General features: G+C 35.4%; 1 protein-coding gene across 1 annotated transcript in view; it reads right to left on the reverse strand.

Moving 5' to 3' along the window:
- Positions 1-19,143, reverse strand: part of LOC121429319 (neuronal calcium sensor 1-like) — a 70,011-nt gene that overhangs the window by 25,941 nt on the left and 24,927 nt on the right. The window contains exons 3-4 of the mRNA XM_041626327.1: positions 16,760-16,808; positions 9,018-9,107 (exon numbers count right to left, since the gene is read on the reverse strand). Coding sequence (XP_041482261.1) covers positions 9,018-9,107; positions 16,760-16,808 — 139 coding nt within the window. The remainder of the gene's footprint in view (positions 1-9,017; positions 9,108-16,759; positions 16,809-19,143) is intronic.

The raw sequence follows: 19,143 nt of genomic DNA on the forward strand, positions 1-19,143 counted from the left end.
ATTTATAAACATTCTTTTTAACTTAGACTTAAATGACGTAATTGGCCCACCTTTGTGAATTCGGGCCATTATGTTCCTGCTCTAATTTTTACCCGATGCACAAGCTTTTGCAAAAAACTGTGTGATTTCCTGATAATCAGCCCTAAAGAGGCACAAATGAGCATTTTTCATATCAACATGCTTATGTAGTGCATAACACTGACAAATGCATTCATACACACTCTCTGAAGAAGACGGAAAAAGCTAAAAAGAGCAAGTTGCTGGCAATCGCAGCACTAACTCATTCAAAATATATTTTTTGATAAGTATGTTTTCAAGGTGGATTTAAACACGAGTGTAGAAGAGTTCTTTACATATGTATATGAGGTGCATTTAATACCATGAAGGGGCAGCATGGCGACGAATTGCGCTCTATAAATGAAGGCCAACTATCTTTTTTTTTCTACAAATATGTAGGCAGTACATGGATGCCTTTTTATTCTTATAGTTAATGCAAAATCCAAGATTAATTTCCCAGCAGTAGTCAAACACAATCATGGAAAGAGGTATGTTTTGTACTATATAAAGGTTCTCAAATTACCTTTAGAATTACATGCCCATCCATCCACTGAATATTACATTTTTTCCCTGATATCTATCAATTCTTCATCAAATGTAAATATCTATTATCACAAATACCTACCAAATATCCATGTGAAGTTGTGCACCTCCATTTAAATGCATGGGAATTGAAAATTAATACAGGCTTTGACTTAATAAAGCACGCCCGGAGCTGCTAATATATTTCTCAATCTGAAACGGCTTTCACTCAGCTTTCCATTCTAATCCATTCTTAAAATTATCCCGGGGCTTGAAATATATCCTACACTATTCTGCCTCTGACATTTATCTGCTTACTACTTGAATAAAACAATCATAGAAATAAATAGAGGGAACATCCAAGCAGGATATCATCCTTTAATTTTTGTTGGGTACCAGCCTTAAGACTTCTTTTTGCCCCCAACAATTACATACATTTCTCTCCATATGCTTAAATCAAAGTCTGTTCATTTTTATAATATTCTTTTTCATATGTTTTTGTTATGTTCTTTATTTGATTTCAAGGAATCCATCTTGAGTTGTAACAGCTAAAGGGTGTTAACTGGTTGATAATAATGATCAAGTCAAAAGATTTTTTTTTATCAAATGCATTACTCATTCTATATCAAACCTGTGTAGAGTTTCATTGTCAGTTTATCAAAAATATTTTTTTTCTAATAGTCACTTGAAGCTGACCTGACTGGGTTTGGCTTTTTGTTATTACATAAGACTAAAAAGTATAGAATATATCACAATTTACAGGCAGTAGCTATTACCTAGCAAGCTCTTCAAACAATAATGGCACTGTGGTTTACAAGTTATGACCAGAAAAATCCATTCAGAGATACACTCTATTCAGAGGTTAAGTGAGGTACATACATCTTTCTTGCTCTCAGCTGTTGATAAACCAAAGCTTTATTTTTATTTGTTCAGAGTGCTAATTGATATGTTGACACAGGCGAGCCATGAATATAAACATGTCATTCCAATGTGTCAATATCTACTTCAGATAAATGCCAGTGGTATGGAGTGGTCACTACTAGCTGTTGGATGCCCCGGGGACCACTTCTTTATTGTTTCACAGTCCTGCTCACTCTCCTCTCCCACTTTTTCTTTTCTCTTCCTTCCTTCCTCTCCATTCCTTTCCTTCTTTCTTTCTAGATCTCCCTCCCTTCTTCCTAGAATCCTCTCTTTTCTTTCAGTATATCTCTATCTTTCTTCCTTTCTCCCTCCTCCCTCTCTTCTTTCCTCTCGCTCGCTCTCTTTTCTTTCTTTCTTTTTCTTTCTTTTTTCTTTATTTCTTTCTTTCCTCCATCCCTCCTTTTGCCATTCCCCTGTCTATTTTCACCCCCTCCCTCTCTCTATTTCTTTCTTTATGCATCTCCCTCCTCTATACCTTGGCCCTTCCCCATCTGTATGTATCTCTCTTACTTTACCCCCTTCTCTACCTCCCCCTTCTTCCTTTTTTTCTTTCTCCCTGACTTTGTTTCCTCCCTCTTCCATCTCACTCTATCTTTCTCTATCCCCTCTCTCTCTTTATTCAATCCATATTTCTTCTTCCCATTATCGAACATGTCACTCCGGTGTGTGTCAATATCTAACTTAGATATCTAGTTCATGGAAAATAAAGGTGTGGAGTGGGTTTTTCATTTGATGCCCAACAAAGCATTTGCCCTTGAGGAACTTTTCTTTTATGGTTGTCATGATCATTGGTTAGTCTGCTGTGCAAACCCTCACTCGAGTTAAGGGTCTGAATGTGCAGCCTACTCATGCCTTGTGTACTGAAGGCTCTCTCGCTGAATTGAAACAGCAAGTTTTGTATGTGCTAGTCTTTGCGTGGAGACACACTTGCTGATCAAATCAGGGTCTGTGCCAGCAGACTAGTCACTAGTCAACCCCCCCCTCGCTTCCTCTGAATCTCTCTCCACCTCTATCTCATGATTTTCATTCTGGTTTTCTATTTCTTTCATCATCAACCTTTAACACCCAAGCTGAAGCTAAAAAGTGAAATTGATAAATCGGAACCCTATAAAGCACAACAATGGATGAAGACTTATCGTGACCATGCTTTTGTGATTTATATGTCTGGCTCTTAATTATATGGACAAGATTTCTGTCACAAAACCTTAATACAAATATGAATGTAGATAGAGTTGGACATAGCTGCGCCAAATCTGGGGCAAATAAAACATGACCAAAACAGTCCAGAGCTATAGGTTCCATCACAATCAAAGTAAGAAATGTTTTCCACGATACATTATTTCTGTGAGACTATTGTGAAGGAAATACAATACATAACCTGCAAAGTATTAAAAAAAATCTTAGCATTCCCAACCCTCCAGACATAGAATGACATGACAGGCTTCAGATCGGTGAGAACTGAGAAACAGTGCACATACCTGTGTTGTTTCTTGTAGCTTACATACTTTTTTGAATGGTATATGACTTGTTGATTTCACTCTTTACTTTATTTGGGACGACTTGTATTTCATTTCTATATGTTGATATCTACTTTAGATATCTACCTTACGTTGTCACTCCGATCTTTCAATCTAGCAATCTTTCAGTTTCACTCATCATTTTTTTTCTTTCTAGGGCATTCATCCAGAGGTGTAGAATGTCACTTTTATAAAAGCAAGTAGACAGTGTACAAACATCTATTCACTTTTAACAATGGTTTAACTTGTCAGAATGTGTTTTGAATCAATATTGGGCCCCTCAACCTAAGAAATCCTGGATTCACTGCTGGGCAATTCCATAAAATATGTACGTCCGGCCCCCCAAATGTATGATCTTCGTGAAGTTTTCTGACTCCGATTTTTAAATCTTTTGACAGTCTGTAATGCTTTTAAATGACCAAGACTTGATCAGTTTATAAGCGGGTCGGACGTACAAAAAGGTTGATCATTTTATGGAATTGCCCTGCTGTCATCACCTCCAATTTTTTTCTAAAAATCTTGTTCTCTACCATGTCTTCACATTCCTCCTTTAACACTCAATCCCTATCTTTCTTATCTTATCCCCCCCCCTTTCCTGCTAATTGTATATCTTTCACTGAATTCTTCTTATCTACACCTGCATTCTATGTCTCATCAATCTATCCTAAGGTTTGGATGTTTTTTTTCTCTCTCTCTCTCTTTATTCTCTCTCTCTCTCTCTCTCTAATAATTAATCATCTTGTCAGCTGTTTGTCTGTCTGCCCACCTTGTTCCTAGGTGCTTTCAGACTGACTAGGAAAACGAGGAATACTAGGTCATTGCGTAGGTGCAAGAACACCCTTAGCAGAGCGCACATGTGCACGGCATTTCTGCAACAATGCAGAGGCGAAATTGTTTTGCTGAGGGCCTTCTTGCACCAACATGACAAGGTATTCTATGATCAGGAAATTTATTGTCGAGATACAAGATTTTTTTTTAATTCTAACATCCCTCCACCTCTTTCCCACCCTCTCCCCTTACTCGTCACCACCCCACCCCCCTCTCTCAATCTATCTCATTGTCTGTCTGACTGTCTCGATTATTTCAGAAAATCAGTCATTCGCACCCCATCTCTCTCTCTCCTTTTCTTTTCTTTCCATAATTACAGCCACCAATTCTTGCTTATTATCTCCAGGCTGTTATGGTTTTCATTACGATTTCTATTTCTAGAGACATTTGGATTTCGCATCATCCACTGTGAGCATTTATCATCGGATGCATCAGATCCTACCACACATCCATCGAAAGCAAAAGAAAGTACATTGCACTGCATGGCTCGAAATTGTATACAGCCCCACTCCTTCACATCGGTGTAATGTTTGAGGATAGAGTATCCCATCTGGATGACATAGTCAAGGAGCATTCAAAAAATACATATCCCTTGCTCTCACAAGGATCTCTGAAGCAATGTTGTCAGTTAAGCGCCAGAGAGGCACAACAAACTAACATGTATCACTTGAACAAAGACTTGAGACCTTCTCACTCTCTCACAACTTGTAATTGTACAAATGGTACTATCTCAAGTTTTCAGGCACTGCGATTCTGTGATGTAGTCTTAAAAACATAATCCCCTAAACCTAAGCCATTCCTCAATATCACACAATTATGGGTAAATAATGATTTTCTCCAAGTCGTATTTGGGCCCTACCACCTCTGCCCCCACCATGACAGAATGAAATCAGCGCTTGACGATGTCACATTCCATTCGGTCCCCGTTCCATGATGTCCGTAGGTAATGAGAAATGTAAACCAGCCAAGGAGTCATCTGGCAAATACAACTTCATTAACAAATGACAACTTAAAGATAAAGTTGAAGGCTATTCAAGCCATTTGCATCGAGAAGGACAATGTGTAGATCTAGCTATTGGTGTGTGTTGTTTGAAGATTGTTTATTATTAGGTGGTCTGTCTACGACAGATCACCTCTTGATTTCGTCAGAATTTTCTTTATTTCTTTATTCATGGTACCTATTTTTTGTCGCCAACTTTTCTCGAAATTGGCTGAATCAATTTTGCTGATTTTTTCGTCATATATAGAATCTATCATAGAGACGGCAAAATAAGCTTTTCAAGGTCATATGATCATGATGACGTCATCTACGCGCCATTTTGTAAAATTCTTCATTTGATCATATCTTCATTATCAATTGTCAAAAATTAACAATATTTACATGACATTAACTTCATGTCAAGGGTCAACTGTCAATGTCATCAAAGGTCATGTAAAGGTCATGACGCGCGCGTACGCGCGTGTCAAAGGTAAAAAAATCGTCCAAATGACCTATAAATTTTTTTGGGTACGTTTCAGGGCATTTTAAGCATTTCAAAAATTTGCGCGCGCGCACATATGCGCGCGCGTTTCCGCGCGTTACACCTTAACGCAACGCAGAAAAAACGTTTCTTTTAATATCATTGCATTGCTAATAAAATTCTGAGCAATTTGATACCTTGATCAACCTTCTACAACCATTAATAACGAAATTAACACCCGTTAAACTTTGCAGCACGTGTGCGCGCGAGCTCTCACTATAGGCCATATATGGGCAAAAACATGCCTATTGTAAATTCACTGTAGCTCTTTAAATAGTCCATTGACCCCCAACTTTTTTTTCATATATCGATAGATTATGAGTTGTAGATTTGATTTCATGTAACCATCGTCCCTAAATTATCTCGTGACGTCATCAAAATGGCGCCTAAACTAAAAATTTCATTTATTCAAAAATGACGTCATCAAATTTATGCAAATTTGTTTGTAACTTCTCGAATATACATTGGTTTTCGCCCAGATTTTGATATGTTGTAGTTTAGAATGTACTCTTTCTCCTCAGTTAACATGAATATTCGTTTTGAGAAACGCATCATTGCGTAAAACAGCGATGAAAAGAGGCATGTCATTTTTCCTCATTTTGCGTGTAATCTCTATGGGACATGACTTTTTCCCAAAACTAGATTCGACATTCCTCTATTTCGTGAGCCATATCTCCATTTTTTCTTGTCAGCTTTCCTTGAGCTTTTAACATGTTGTAGCTGAGATTCTGTGCTATCGGAAATGTGCCCTTCATTTTTTGATCAGATGCCGGGATCATGTCCGTATTTCACTTGCAAAATTGGAATTGTAATTCTCAAAATTGCTTACATGTAATCTCTATGGGGAATATCGTGGCTCAATGGATAACGCATTTGACTTGCTTTCTCGAGGGCGGAGGTTCGATTCCTGGGGTAGAAAAGATGATTTTTTTTTTCATTTTTTTTTCTTTTTGCCACCTCTTACATGATCCTTTATGATAATTAAAAGGTATGAAAGTTAAAATTTAGCAAGATAAAACAGATTATAATTGTTTTTTTTCATATCACATGTATTTTGTGTGTAATCTCTATGGGACATGACTTTTTCTCAAAACTAGATTCGACATTCCTCTATTTCGTGAGCCATATCTCCATTTCTTCTTGTCAGTTTTCCCGGAGCTTTTAATATGTTATAGCTGAGATTCTGGGCTTTCGGTAATGTGCCCTCCACTTTTTGATCAGATGCCGGGATCATGCCCGTTTTTCACTTGCAATATTGGAATTGTAATTCTCAAAATTGCTTACGTGTAAAGTCTATGGGAAACATTAATAATCACATTGAGCAATGGTCAAAATTTATTCTTAGGATGTCTAGAATCAAGATTATCAATCATATCTAAATTATTCATTTTATACATTAGCCGACTCTGAATGAAAAATCATGACAGACCACCTAATTCGTCCGCATGACGAATTAAATTCTAGTTGATAAATATTTTTTTGTCTGATATATTTCTCTGATTCTCCCTCCTGGGCGAAGCCAATACCCACTATTTTTCTCAGTAAATGAAAAACAAAGTAATTGAATTTTGAAGTTTAGCAATATTTGTGAAAATGGATATATGCATGCCATCATGAATATTCATTAGTTTGGTTGATGATGTCACTTACCTACTTTCCTTGTTCTCACGTTTAGAAATCATAATATATTTCATAGTTTTGTTTATCTGTGCATATGTCCCCTTTGTAACAACATAGGTTCCAGCAATGAATATCTACATGTATCTTCAATATGTGTCAGCTGTTAATCCAATTTTGTTTCATTCTTTGTGGTCAAATTTGAATAAATTTAATTTTACAAAATAAAATAAAAACGAATAAGTGGGGATATGGCATCATCAGCTGGCTCATTGAATATTCATGAAGACATGCATAGAACTGCTTCACTGCAACCATGCAAAGCTTTAAATTGTCATAACTTTATTATTCCTCGACCGAGTTTGATGAAATTCCCAGTGTTTTGTTTGTCTGATTTTTTCTTTACCTGGTCAAATCATTTTCTTTTCAGCATTAAGAAACCCCTTTAACAAGCGAAAGACTCCAAAACTGTATCCTTGCAAAAAAAAATCCTCCTATGTCTTCTGCATGTATCATCATGCTGCAATTTAATGCAATACAATAACATGTGCCTTTTGAAATCAAATACCTGTGTTTATGAAATTGATAGTTTGCATCCGCATGCCAAGACATCAATAAAAATTTGATTACATTGTTGTTTAATATACCAAAGGAAAAGAGAGAGGAAAATCAGTCTGAGTAATTTCTTTATTCCTGCTATTTTTGGACAATAAATTACCTTCTGGTGATTGATACTGGATTTGGCTAAGATACCAAGTTTTCTAACAAGGATTGTTTTGAGATCTGGAGGAAACATGGTGAGCGAAGAACGGATTTACAGACTCATCCCCGACTAATTGCTGCAAATCTGTTTGACAGAGCCACAGTTCTGGGGAGCCTTACGCAAAGCAATTCGTCAACGATTTTTCACTCTGTACTGTTATAAGCTACTGATATCCTTGCACGTGATTGGTTGAGGGAGCAGAGTTCTCAGTGCTTTTCCCTTTGTGATACGCTCTCCTTGTGCCCCGTGAAGTAGCAAGATTCCTCCCAACCTTTGCTATTTACTTACATAATACAAATCAGATTGGAATGGATATTGTGATGCAGTAATGATCAAAATTATAAGATTGGGGGAAAGATTGGTTGTTACATTGCACAAGAAACATGTACATGTAATGATCAGTAATCTGGGTAACTCTATGACCAAGTTTCAATAAAATTTAGTTACAAAATTACATATAAAAAAGAATTCACAAAAGTTTATGTTTTAACATCAGTATGCCCATGGACTTGAATAATAGGTTTATGGTATGCAATTTGTTTGCTATGCAGGCATGACAAAAATCAGAATCTATAATACTTCAATAATTATAATCATTTTCTATTGCTTATAACCAAAATTTGGAGTGGCCCATGATCTAATGCATGAAGATGTAATCATGCGATGCATTAGAAAAGGGTCATGTTTTTATAAAAAATACCTTTAAAAAAATATTTCTTTTTGTATTTTGGTTAAATATTTGTATATTCTTGGTATAGTGATAATAGGTATTGTGAAACTGTAACAACATCAGCTCTCTAATTTTCATCTAATTATCGTAAAAGCTGGGCATATAACTGTTTTGCGAAAATAAGTTTTGAAATAACTTTGAAATGTTATAACTGGGCATTGTGGCGTGCGCCTGTATTAGGCTATAATCCAATAAGCTATGTGGGGAAGTTAAAAATTGAGGGTTGAGTGCTGGTCACATCTTCTAGAAGATGACCTTTAAGGTCAGTCCCAGACGTAAATGATCATATCTGATTGATACACGACTAACAATACTCAATTACACATACTCGCATTTGTCATTTAAACTACACATAAAAATTTGATTATATTTTCAGCATAATTTGATATTTCTGTTTATCTAAATCATTTTAATGGAGAAGCAGTCTTCCCCTTCCGGTGTGTATAGATACATAAAGCATTATTTGTTTTCAAAGTTCAAATTTATTGGCAGATCGAATTAAAGATTATATTCATAATACAAATTAAAACAAAAAATGTTACCTTATTTGAGTCAAACACCTTGAAAACAAATCCTGCAAACTTGGATGGGTCCCCGTAGGGGAAGAACTGTTGGTATATCGTCTGGAATTCCTGGAAATCAGTGATGAATATAGAAAGAAGGGAAAACACTTTTTAAAAATCAATAACTTAGGCACATGAGCAAACACTGACTAAAGGGAATTTAGTTATTCAGCATCCTACTTTATCTGAAGAAGAAAACATGCAATCTTCTGCAACAACATCAGAAGGAGAATATACTCAGTGCTAAGGTACGTATAAATATTCAAAGTTCTTATTTAAAGTAATCAGAGATCAAAGGCTGATAGATTCGATTTTATACAATAATAGCCAACATTATCATAAATCAACTTTTTTTTATTCTTTTGCTCTAGAAAACACCTTTTTTCCATCCATATATGTTTCAATAATTTTAACTTTGCACTCAAGTGTAGGGAGGGCCATGAACAGCAGTGGAAATCCAGTGAAATTCATGAAAGTAAAAGAGAAAATATTTTGGCTATACAGTGGTCATTTAATGCACAGTGGTCATTTAATGCACCCATGCCTACACGTACGTCGGTCTGTCCGTCTTTCTGAGTGCCAAACTTTGCAAAACATCATTCATTAACCTTTCATTATCCACTTCAATTGGAAGTTCATATCTGCTTTTCTCTCATTATTTCTCCCTTCCACACACTCACTCTCTCTTTCTCTCTCTCTCTTCCATCCCCTCCACTTTCTCTTATGCAGTCTAATTTATATTTTCTGCCTCTCTTCATATAAAGCGTCTACATGCCTGTCTCTTTCTTTGTAAACAACATCAGTAATTAACCTTTAATTAACCATTACTTCTGTCATTTATATGCACACATCCTTCAGCAAAACAAGCAAAGGTCCTAATTACACTGTTCATACCGCCATTAATTTCATTCCTGTTACTGATTGCCATCCGTGCAAACCTCTCCATTAAAATACAAGAGAAGTTGACACAAATCATCTAATTTGATTTGTCCATTGTCCATCGCATGCTTAGATTTCATTTTAAAGTGTTCATAATATTCTCTGGAATCTCTGCACAGATATTGTACTACTGTAACATGTATTTGCTATGGGTATCATATCGTTGCAGGCACCACGAACCGTCCTCTCTGCGCACTTCAATGCGAAAGTTTTGCAGAAAGTTTTGCAGAAAACGCATTTAAAGAAAAGCTTTTTTAAAACCAGCAATAAGTGCACCTACAAGGAGAGCAAATTATTTACCAGTGTCCTTGTTCGATAGTTCAGGTTCCAAAGTTTCATCCCGTATCTTTATATTTTCTTGAAGTGAATTATTCACGCCACAATGGGCATCGTAATAGAGAGGACGGTTCGTAGAATAGATACAGTGCGCCATCGCACCTCGCGATTTCACCACGAACCGTCCGCTCTGTTATGATGTCCACTGTAGCGTAAATAATTCACTTCAAGAAAATATAAAGATACAGGATGAAACTTTGGAACCTGAACTATCAAACAAAGACGCATGTAAATAATATGCTCTCCCTGTAGGTGCACTTATTGCTGGTTTTAAAAAACTTTTCTTTAAATACGTTTTCTGCAAAACTAACTTTCGCATCGAAATGCGCAGAGAGGACGGTTCGTGGTGCGTGCGACGATATAAATTCCTCATGTGGATGAAATAATTCCAAGCAGCCATTACTCCATAAATCTGACTGCTTTGTGATATATTATTTTGCATCATTCTCTGGGCCATCAGTATGCTTAATGGGCAATGGCTAATGCATGCAAATTGATATGCATTTTATCCCTCATAAAATTTTATTGCTCTCTTTCTATATATATCATCATCCTTGGAAAATTACTGGTAAATGTGATATTTTTGCATCTAGAATTTGGGGGCCTACATTAAGTTCAGCCTCATGGGAGCAGGACCCTGATTCTCAGCGTTTAAAGGACATGTCCACCCCAACAGAAAGTTGATTTGAATGTAAGCAGAAAAATCCAAACAGCATTACAAGTCTGAATATTTCTAATTCAGATGTAAAATAAGAAAGTTATGACATTTTAAATTTTGCTTAATTTCTCAAAACAGTTATATGCACATCCTGGTCAATATGCAAATGAGCAGAATGATGACCTCACCAACTCACTATTTCTTTTGTATTTTATTATATGAAATATGAAGAATTCGAATTTTCTCCTCACTGTCATGTGAAACAAAATTGCATTCCTCCCTGGGCATGTGGAATTACCATTATTTCAACAGTTTTTGGTTAAAGGGGAATGAAACCTTTGGAACAAGTAGGCTTGTGTCGAAAGAGAAAAATCAAAGAAGAACAAAGAAAGTTTGAGAAAAATCAGACAAGTAATGAGAAAGTTATGAGCATTTGAAAATTGCAATCACTAATGCCATGGAGATCCTCCCATTTGCAATGCGACAAGGATGTGTGAAGAAATAGTCAGTGTTGGACTCTCTCATTTGCATATCAGTGATATCACTGACTTGTACATATAACAGTTTTGTGAAAAATAAACAAAACTTAGAAATGCCATAACTTTCTTATTTTACACTCAATTTTGATAGCTTTTCAGTGTTATGCTTGTTTGATTTTTCTCTCTTATACAAATCAACAATATTGTGGGGTGAACATGACCTTGAAAGGTGCAATCTACCCTGATATAGAGCAGATTTAGAAAGCACTGACTCCACCTTGATACAAAATTTATTCATATCTATTTGACTACCAAAATCTGTAATTCCTATCTAGGCTTCATAAGTGACCACAAGGTTTCATTTGGCAACATGTTTAGTACTACATTAGTAATACATGTACCATACAATTAAGCTAAACAGCGATAATATCAAAATTCAACCATTCATTGTATTTTCTATTTCACTTTTAGAACTCCTTTCTAAATGAATTTTCTATTTCACTTTTGGAACTCCTTTTTATAAAATCATTTGAATGAGTGAGATGATGATGTCATATGCCTATGTGCATTCTATTTAATGAAATTTCAAATATTTCTTTTCATGGATGTGAATTATTGAATATATGTATTTCTTACATGGACAAAAGAAAAACTATAGACATTGATTTAAAAATATAAAGTATTGGGATTTAAATCTGAGTCCAGATTTTGACTGGTTACTAAACCCCAATCAATATATCAAGATTAAAATTTAAATCCTTCATAGACATGGATTCTGATTTCCAGTGTTTTATAACTAAACCCATAGTCTAAATCTGTGTTAAAATAATGGAAAACCAAATATGTCGAGGTTATGTTTAAATTGTATGTTTTTTATGATTCTTTACTTTTACTGTGATCTATCTATCTACCTATCCATATATCAACACTTATTTCTCATTTTCTAATTGTTATGTATCACAGTATTGCTTTTGTTTCTTTTCTTTCTTTTTTTCATTTTCTTCTTCTTCTTCTCCTTCTCCTTGTTCTACTACTCCTTTTTCTTTTTCTTCTATTTTCCTTTCTTTATTCTTTCACCCTATTTTTTGTATCTTTTTTCCTCTGTTCCTTAATTACTGTTAAATAACAATTTGATCATCTCATCACAAAACACATGTTACCATGACTACTGTAATCATAGCAATGTCCAAGGGTGCGACCTCTGATTATAATTGATCTATCCCATCATTGTCTTTACTTTACTCCTAATGAAGATGTAGGGAACATCAAAAATTTGAGTAACTTTGAATATTTGATTGGCAAATAAGCATCAAATTTCAGATATACTTTGTCATATCTACCTATATTTATCTATACAATGTAGATCTATCCATCTATCTGCCTGTCTGTCTCCCACACTCTTTTCTTTCGCTCATACTATCTCCTCTCTCCTTTTTGTCTTTTTCTCTCCAAATAAATCATCCACACTTTTCTCAAAATTCAAGCATAACTTCATGAATACCCGTCAGCTGATCATCCTCTTTAACAATTCCCAACCATTACTGCATCTTCCCTGCAGTCGTCATAATCATATCTCCCACCTAACACAGCAAATTAATTTCATCAGACAGCAATTTATGGAGAGAAATGTCGCATTTTACCACCACATATCGATTGCATTGCTCGAGGGATGAGGAGCTCATTTTTTTCAAATTTGCTATGCAAAGCCAGCATGGCAGTGCAATAAAAGAAATTATCAATATTGACTGGAAAGTAATCAATATCATAAAACAAATTGCAAGATTATATGTACGTGAAATGCAAACAGAAGGTGGGTATTCATAAAATGATGTAGATTTCAGACACATATACCCTGTTTACATATGGGATCGGCTTTTGGGTTTACTTTGCACTGCGTTTACATGCTGCATCGGCTCGCAGAACTTTCAGAATCGGCTTTTGTGGCAAAAACCTGAAATGATCCGTGCACCAACAATATATACGTCATAATAAAGACAACGCTGGATCCGTGCGCTTTGAAGTACGTCACAATGGTAAAGTTAATGAAATGCGCGCCAATTGCCGATGCAGAATTGGCTTTCTGTTTACATGTAGTAAAACAGTTGATTCTGCATCGGCTCGTGGTTCTGAACCTACTACTTTGGTGGCGCAAAATTGCTGATTCTGAACCGAGAGCCGATGCAAAAGCTGATCACATGTAAACACGGTAATAGGCCCATATTCTGAACTCAGATTTAAATTAAACCCTTATCTAAAGTTGTGGTTTAGAATGGAGAGCCAATTGGAGCACAAATCCCTAACAGGACACGCTCAATTCATTAACTCATATGACACTCAAATTGTTCATAATTGTCTGGGAATGATAACTGAAATATATTTTTCTTCATTATGAAAGCAAAAGGAAACAAAAAAGTAACATAAGAAATCTACAATATAAACAGAATTTATGAACTTTTGGCTCTCCATAATTTCAGCAGAGTTAGACCTTTGTCTGAATTAAACCTGACTTCAGAATATGGGCCATACTGTATTTTGTAGTCAGTTATTACACATTGGTTAAGATTACTTAAGAGTCCTGAAATTGGTGTGCATTGTACAATATATACTGTTCATAATGAATCAAGGAAAACACTGAGGAAGAAAAATTATCAAATTTGTCCAGATATTTTCAAGATACTCTATCTGACTGAAAAATTGTCATTTACTTTCTCTGCTCAAGACTCTAATTGTGCATTTAGTTAGTATACATGTATGGAATAACAGTCTGTAGGACTTCATTTTTATATTTTAAAGTTGAATTAATGTAAAAAAAATGCCTTCAACAGATCTAAGAAAAGGTTGCCAAGGGCTGCTTTGATAAACATGTCGTTCTCATTGATTCAGGATTTTGCAATTACTTGACAGAAAATGTTGGTTTTATAACATATTGTATTCAAATAGATAGGAGATCATAAATGAAGTAATCAACAACAGAAAAACTTGATTTAGAAATTTCTTTTACTATTAATAATATAATTTTGGAGATTACTTCAAAGGTGTCATGCATGAAAAATTTGGTGCAACCGCACAATCAATTGCGGAGATGGGGGGGGGGGGGGCTTAAGCGATTACAAAATAGCCTGAGAATTTACACTGTAGGGTTAACAATTTAAAACCTCACCAAGGGAGGGCTCTACATGTACATACATAAACAAAAATGCAATTTCAATTTTCACAAAGAATCAACAGTTGAAAAAAAAATATTCAAAGGCCAATATACACTTTTTGTAAGATGGGAATGTAAAATGATACTCAAATATATAATTCACATTTAATTATATAGGGTATTTACATTGCGCACATATCCACCTTGTTAGGTGCTCAAGGCACTCCTATATTACCTAGCTAAGCTAGGCGTTCATAGTGCACACAGCTTTTTAAGGAATTACTTCCTACCAATACCCATTTACCTCACCTGGGTTGAGTGCAGCAAACTGTGGATCAGTTTCTTGCTGAAGGAAATTACACCATGGCTGGGATTCGAACCCACGACCCTCTGTTTCAAGGTCCGAAGACTAATCCACTGGGCCACAACACTCCACATAAATGGCCCTTTATTGAAGCTTTACTTTGGCTTCGAAAATTATATCAAAGTTATGTTTAGATATAATGATGGGGAATATACTACGCGGTGTACCTGCATAATTTTTTCAAGACAAATTCAATTATTTAACAGAGAATCTTTTCGAAGTCAGAGCCCAGACACATGAAGGCATAACACAAGGATAAATATCATAATCATATTTCAATGACTTCCCATGGCAACCAATGGCCTCATCATTACGCCCGCCAATGCAAACCCAACGACTTCATAGGGGTAATAGGAAACCTTATGAGAGCATCGAGGAATGCCTTGAAACCCCTAACTAGCTATATAGTCCAGCTTTATCAAGGGAATGATTCCATGGAGTCGTGCTTTTGCATTTCCATACAAAAGGAAAACCGCACCTTTGAAAATATCTCCCGGACTTGGCACTATCATTTCTTCTGACATGGCAAATGATATTCCCAAGAATTAGAATGAACATGCAGGCCAGGCCTCAAGTTAACTATTTTTTCAATGGAGATGATTGTCATAACAAGAGTTACTTTTTTTGTTATTTTTCATTTGGCCAAGGTTGAAGTTTTAATGAGAATATTAAATGTTACAGTTAAATCATTACAGCAAACACTCTTACATTCCCGTACTGCTTTAGTTTAAATTTTTCTTTTAATCAACTAAACATCCGATGGCAGATTTTCCTCAGAAAATGCTGAACCAAATCATAGTCGAGAAATAACAAAACAATGACTAAAGAAAACCTGAAGTGGAAAGATAGTGCTTGCTTCACACCCACTGGTAGTCTTACTGCATCAGACACATCACTTCCATTTTAATAGTACAACAGCTAAGGTAAAGCTGCATCCTCCATCTACTACACCTTGATCATAGGCTAGTGTGACTGCTCATTATAGTATTACTTTGAAAAAAAGACATATACAGGTATTGCCTAGTCTGCAAATTAACAATGACTTATACCTCAGTCCCCCTACGGCGGCCGTACAGCAAGTCGAAAACAGCCGTTTTATTATTTTTATTCAAATCACCTTTACGTACATGTAGTTAGAACAAAAAATCTTAAAGCGTAGGGGAAATGTGACTTGAGGTACATATACTTTATTTTTTAACATAATGATTCAGAAAGTACACTCTTGATTGCCAGGACTGAAAATAAATCCAGGTGGAGAGTAGCTAGTGACCAATCAAAGTTTGGATTTAGTTTTAATTCTGAAGATTCATTTGTAAATCTCAAAGGATTTGAATTCAGTTCTCTAAAAATATAAAATTGAATCTTTATACTTATAGGTTTGTTTTTAAATCTCACAAGATTTGACTATGAATCTCTTGAATTTAGAATTTAATCTTTAGGATTAAATCTAAATCGATGGTTCAATTAATACTACAGTCCATCTGGATTTATTTCAAATCCCTGCAAGTTAGAGTGTACATTTTGTATATTGGCTTCTGATAGAATGTACTGTACTTTGTGTTTTTTTTACACATGACAAGAATTTATCTGGTTTGGATATGTTTAGGATGGCCATCATAATAATGTTAGAAAATCCAGAAAAGAATCTTGCATAGGTTCATTAATAAATGAATATCACTGGTAATAATCAAAATGGTATGAAAACTCAAAATTCTTATTTTTAACAGGGACATGGCACAATTGTTAAATCAATATTAATGAGAACAAAAGAAGGGAAAGCACATTAAATGAAATGCTTACCTCTTCCCCCAGTGCACCGCTGGGGCAATCTTTCATGAAATCTCTATGCCTGTAATAATGGAAAGAAGAGGGGTAGATGAAAGGAAATGTTGAGGAGAAAGATGGGGAAAGAAGACAAAGAGGTGATATGGAAAGATGAACGAAGGGAAGAAGAAATGGAAGCAGAAGAGGATGAGGGGATGTTGAAGAGAAAAATGAGGGAAGAAGAGGGAAAGGAGATATAGAAAAAGGAGAAGAGGAATGATGATAGGAGAATGAAAGAAATGAAATGAAAGGGGGATAGGGAGAACAAAAAAAAGACAAATTGAAAAAGAATCAAACATTAATACTATGAAATGCATCACAAATTATTCCTTGAAATTTCATTAAAATCATCAGCAGTGGTCAAGGTTTTCTCTGTACAAAAACGCCATACACTGTAGGGCATACAGCAGCCCTGACCGCGATTTCAATGAGCACCATCAAGCAAAACATTGCATTGCTTTTTCACGTGCAAAGTCAATGCAGTGGCGATACGACACTTTGGCCGACTGCGCACATGTGCATATTAAGTGCGCGCAGCTATTGTTTGCTTTGCTTCGGCACACGTTTCCAATGGCATTTTATTTTAAAAATTTCTGGCATTCCCTTGAAAATCCCCTCATATCTAAAAAAATAAAATAAATTGCAGTATACTTGCGTATACAGTTGTACTTGTAAGACCGGTGTATTGGCTCAGTTGGAAGAGCGTCCGTCTCACAACCGGGAGGTCGGGGGGTCATACCCCGGCCGCATCAGACCAAAAGACGTTAAAAAGACGGGAGTTACTGCTACCCTATTTGGCGTTCAATAATTAAAGGGATAGAGCCTCGTCAATGCGCCGCACAGTGGCTGCCGGGCTCACGATCAATTCGGCAAAACATATTTTTGGGAGTATTTCATTTCTGGTGTCTATTTCAAACAATAAAATATGGATTTTAAGATTTTTTAAAAGATTTTTTTTACTTTCATTTTCTGCAAAAATCTAAAAATCAATTTTTCAAACCATAATTGACTGAAATGTATGGTTCGGATGAACGCTGATGAAATAATAAAATTTACATAAATATTACTCAAGACTCGAACAAGAGAGATCCTACTGATAAAAGGGAGAGAATTCACATAATAAAGACAAGCACATACATGCGATTGACTTTTTTACCATGGAAACACAATCTCTACTTTTGTATTAGGCTTTATATGGTACATTTCCCAACACAACATAAAGTGCAGGGCCTCCTGGAATAGCAGTTTTCAAGCTGAAGTGAAAGTTGATTTGAATAAAAAGAGAAAAATCCATCAAGCAAAACACTGAAAATTTCATCAGAATCGGATGTAAAATAAAAAAGTTATGACATTTTCTAGTTTGCTTCATTTCACAAAACACTTTTATAACATTAGAATATTCTAAGAATTGTCCTATATGATAAAGTTTTATTCCTCACTGAACATGTGGAATTACTAAATGTGTTAACTTTTTGTGGTTCAGTCAAATTGGTAATTATTAACAAATCTGTAAAAATGAAAATATTGTATAATTCAAACAAAAAGAACAAAAGAAATAAGTGAAGGACATCATCGACTGTCTCATCTGACAGTCATTGAATTGTGCATAGACTGTTTAGTGAAAAATAAGCGAATCTTGACCTTTAAGGAAGAAACAGACATTTAAAAAAGCATATAGATTTTTCCCAGCTCACTACACTTTCCAATTACCCTCACTGTATTTGCAAACTACATTCTGATGAAGGAAATGCAGGATTTTTCTGCAAGCTTAATTAAAAAAAACATTTTATTCCAAGACATATCAAGGATAATATATCTATTAAAAACAAATAAAGAAAAGGGTATGATACTTTGAGTCACTCAATCTGATAAGACTATGGACAGTGGGGTTATTTATAAAGCTGTATCTAAAAATTTGTTTAAGGTGGATAATCATGTAGAATGGGCACTTGTGTACAAAAGGTAGGAATTCCCACCCCAAATTATTTTTTTCTGAAAATGCATCTCTGCTCAAATAACAGCATCACTAAGAATAAATAAGAGATTAGCAGAAAAATTTAAGAATTTTGTGAATAATTCAATTTAATAAATTTTTCATTTATTGTTGATTCATCTTCAATAAATCTTGAAAACATATTCATTCACTGCTTTATTAATTTTTTAAGTATCTTTTTTCATTCATTCATCAATCCCTCTAATCCCTCACAACACACACACTTTCTCCACTCCCTGAGGAGCATTCCAACAAGATATACCGGTAATGGAAAAGGGTATCCCAAGATACCCCCCTCCCCTTCCTCACTCCTGATATTCCAGGAATCACCCCAGCCGACTGCTGACCGAGAACATGGTTCAATGGT

The sequence above is a fragment of the Lytechinus variegatus genome, chromosome 15 (assembly GCF_018143015.1).
Source record: "Lytechinus variegatus isolate NC3 chromosome 15, Lvar_3.0, whole genome shotgun sequence".
Classification (NCBI taxonomy): Eukaryota; Metazoa; Echinodermata; class Echinoidea; order Temnopleuroida; family Toxopneustidae; genus Lytechinus; species Lytechinus variegatus.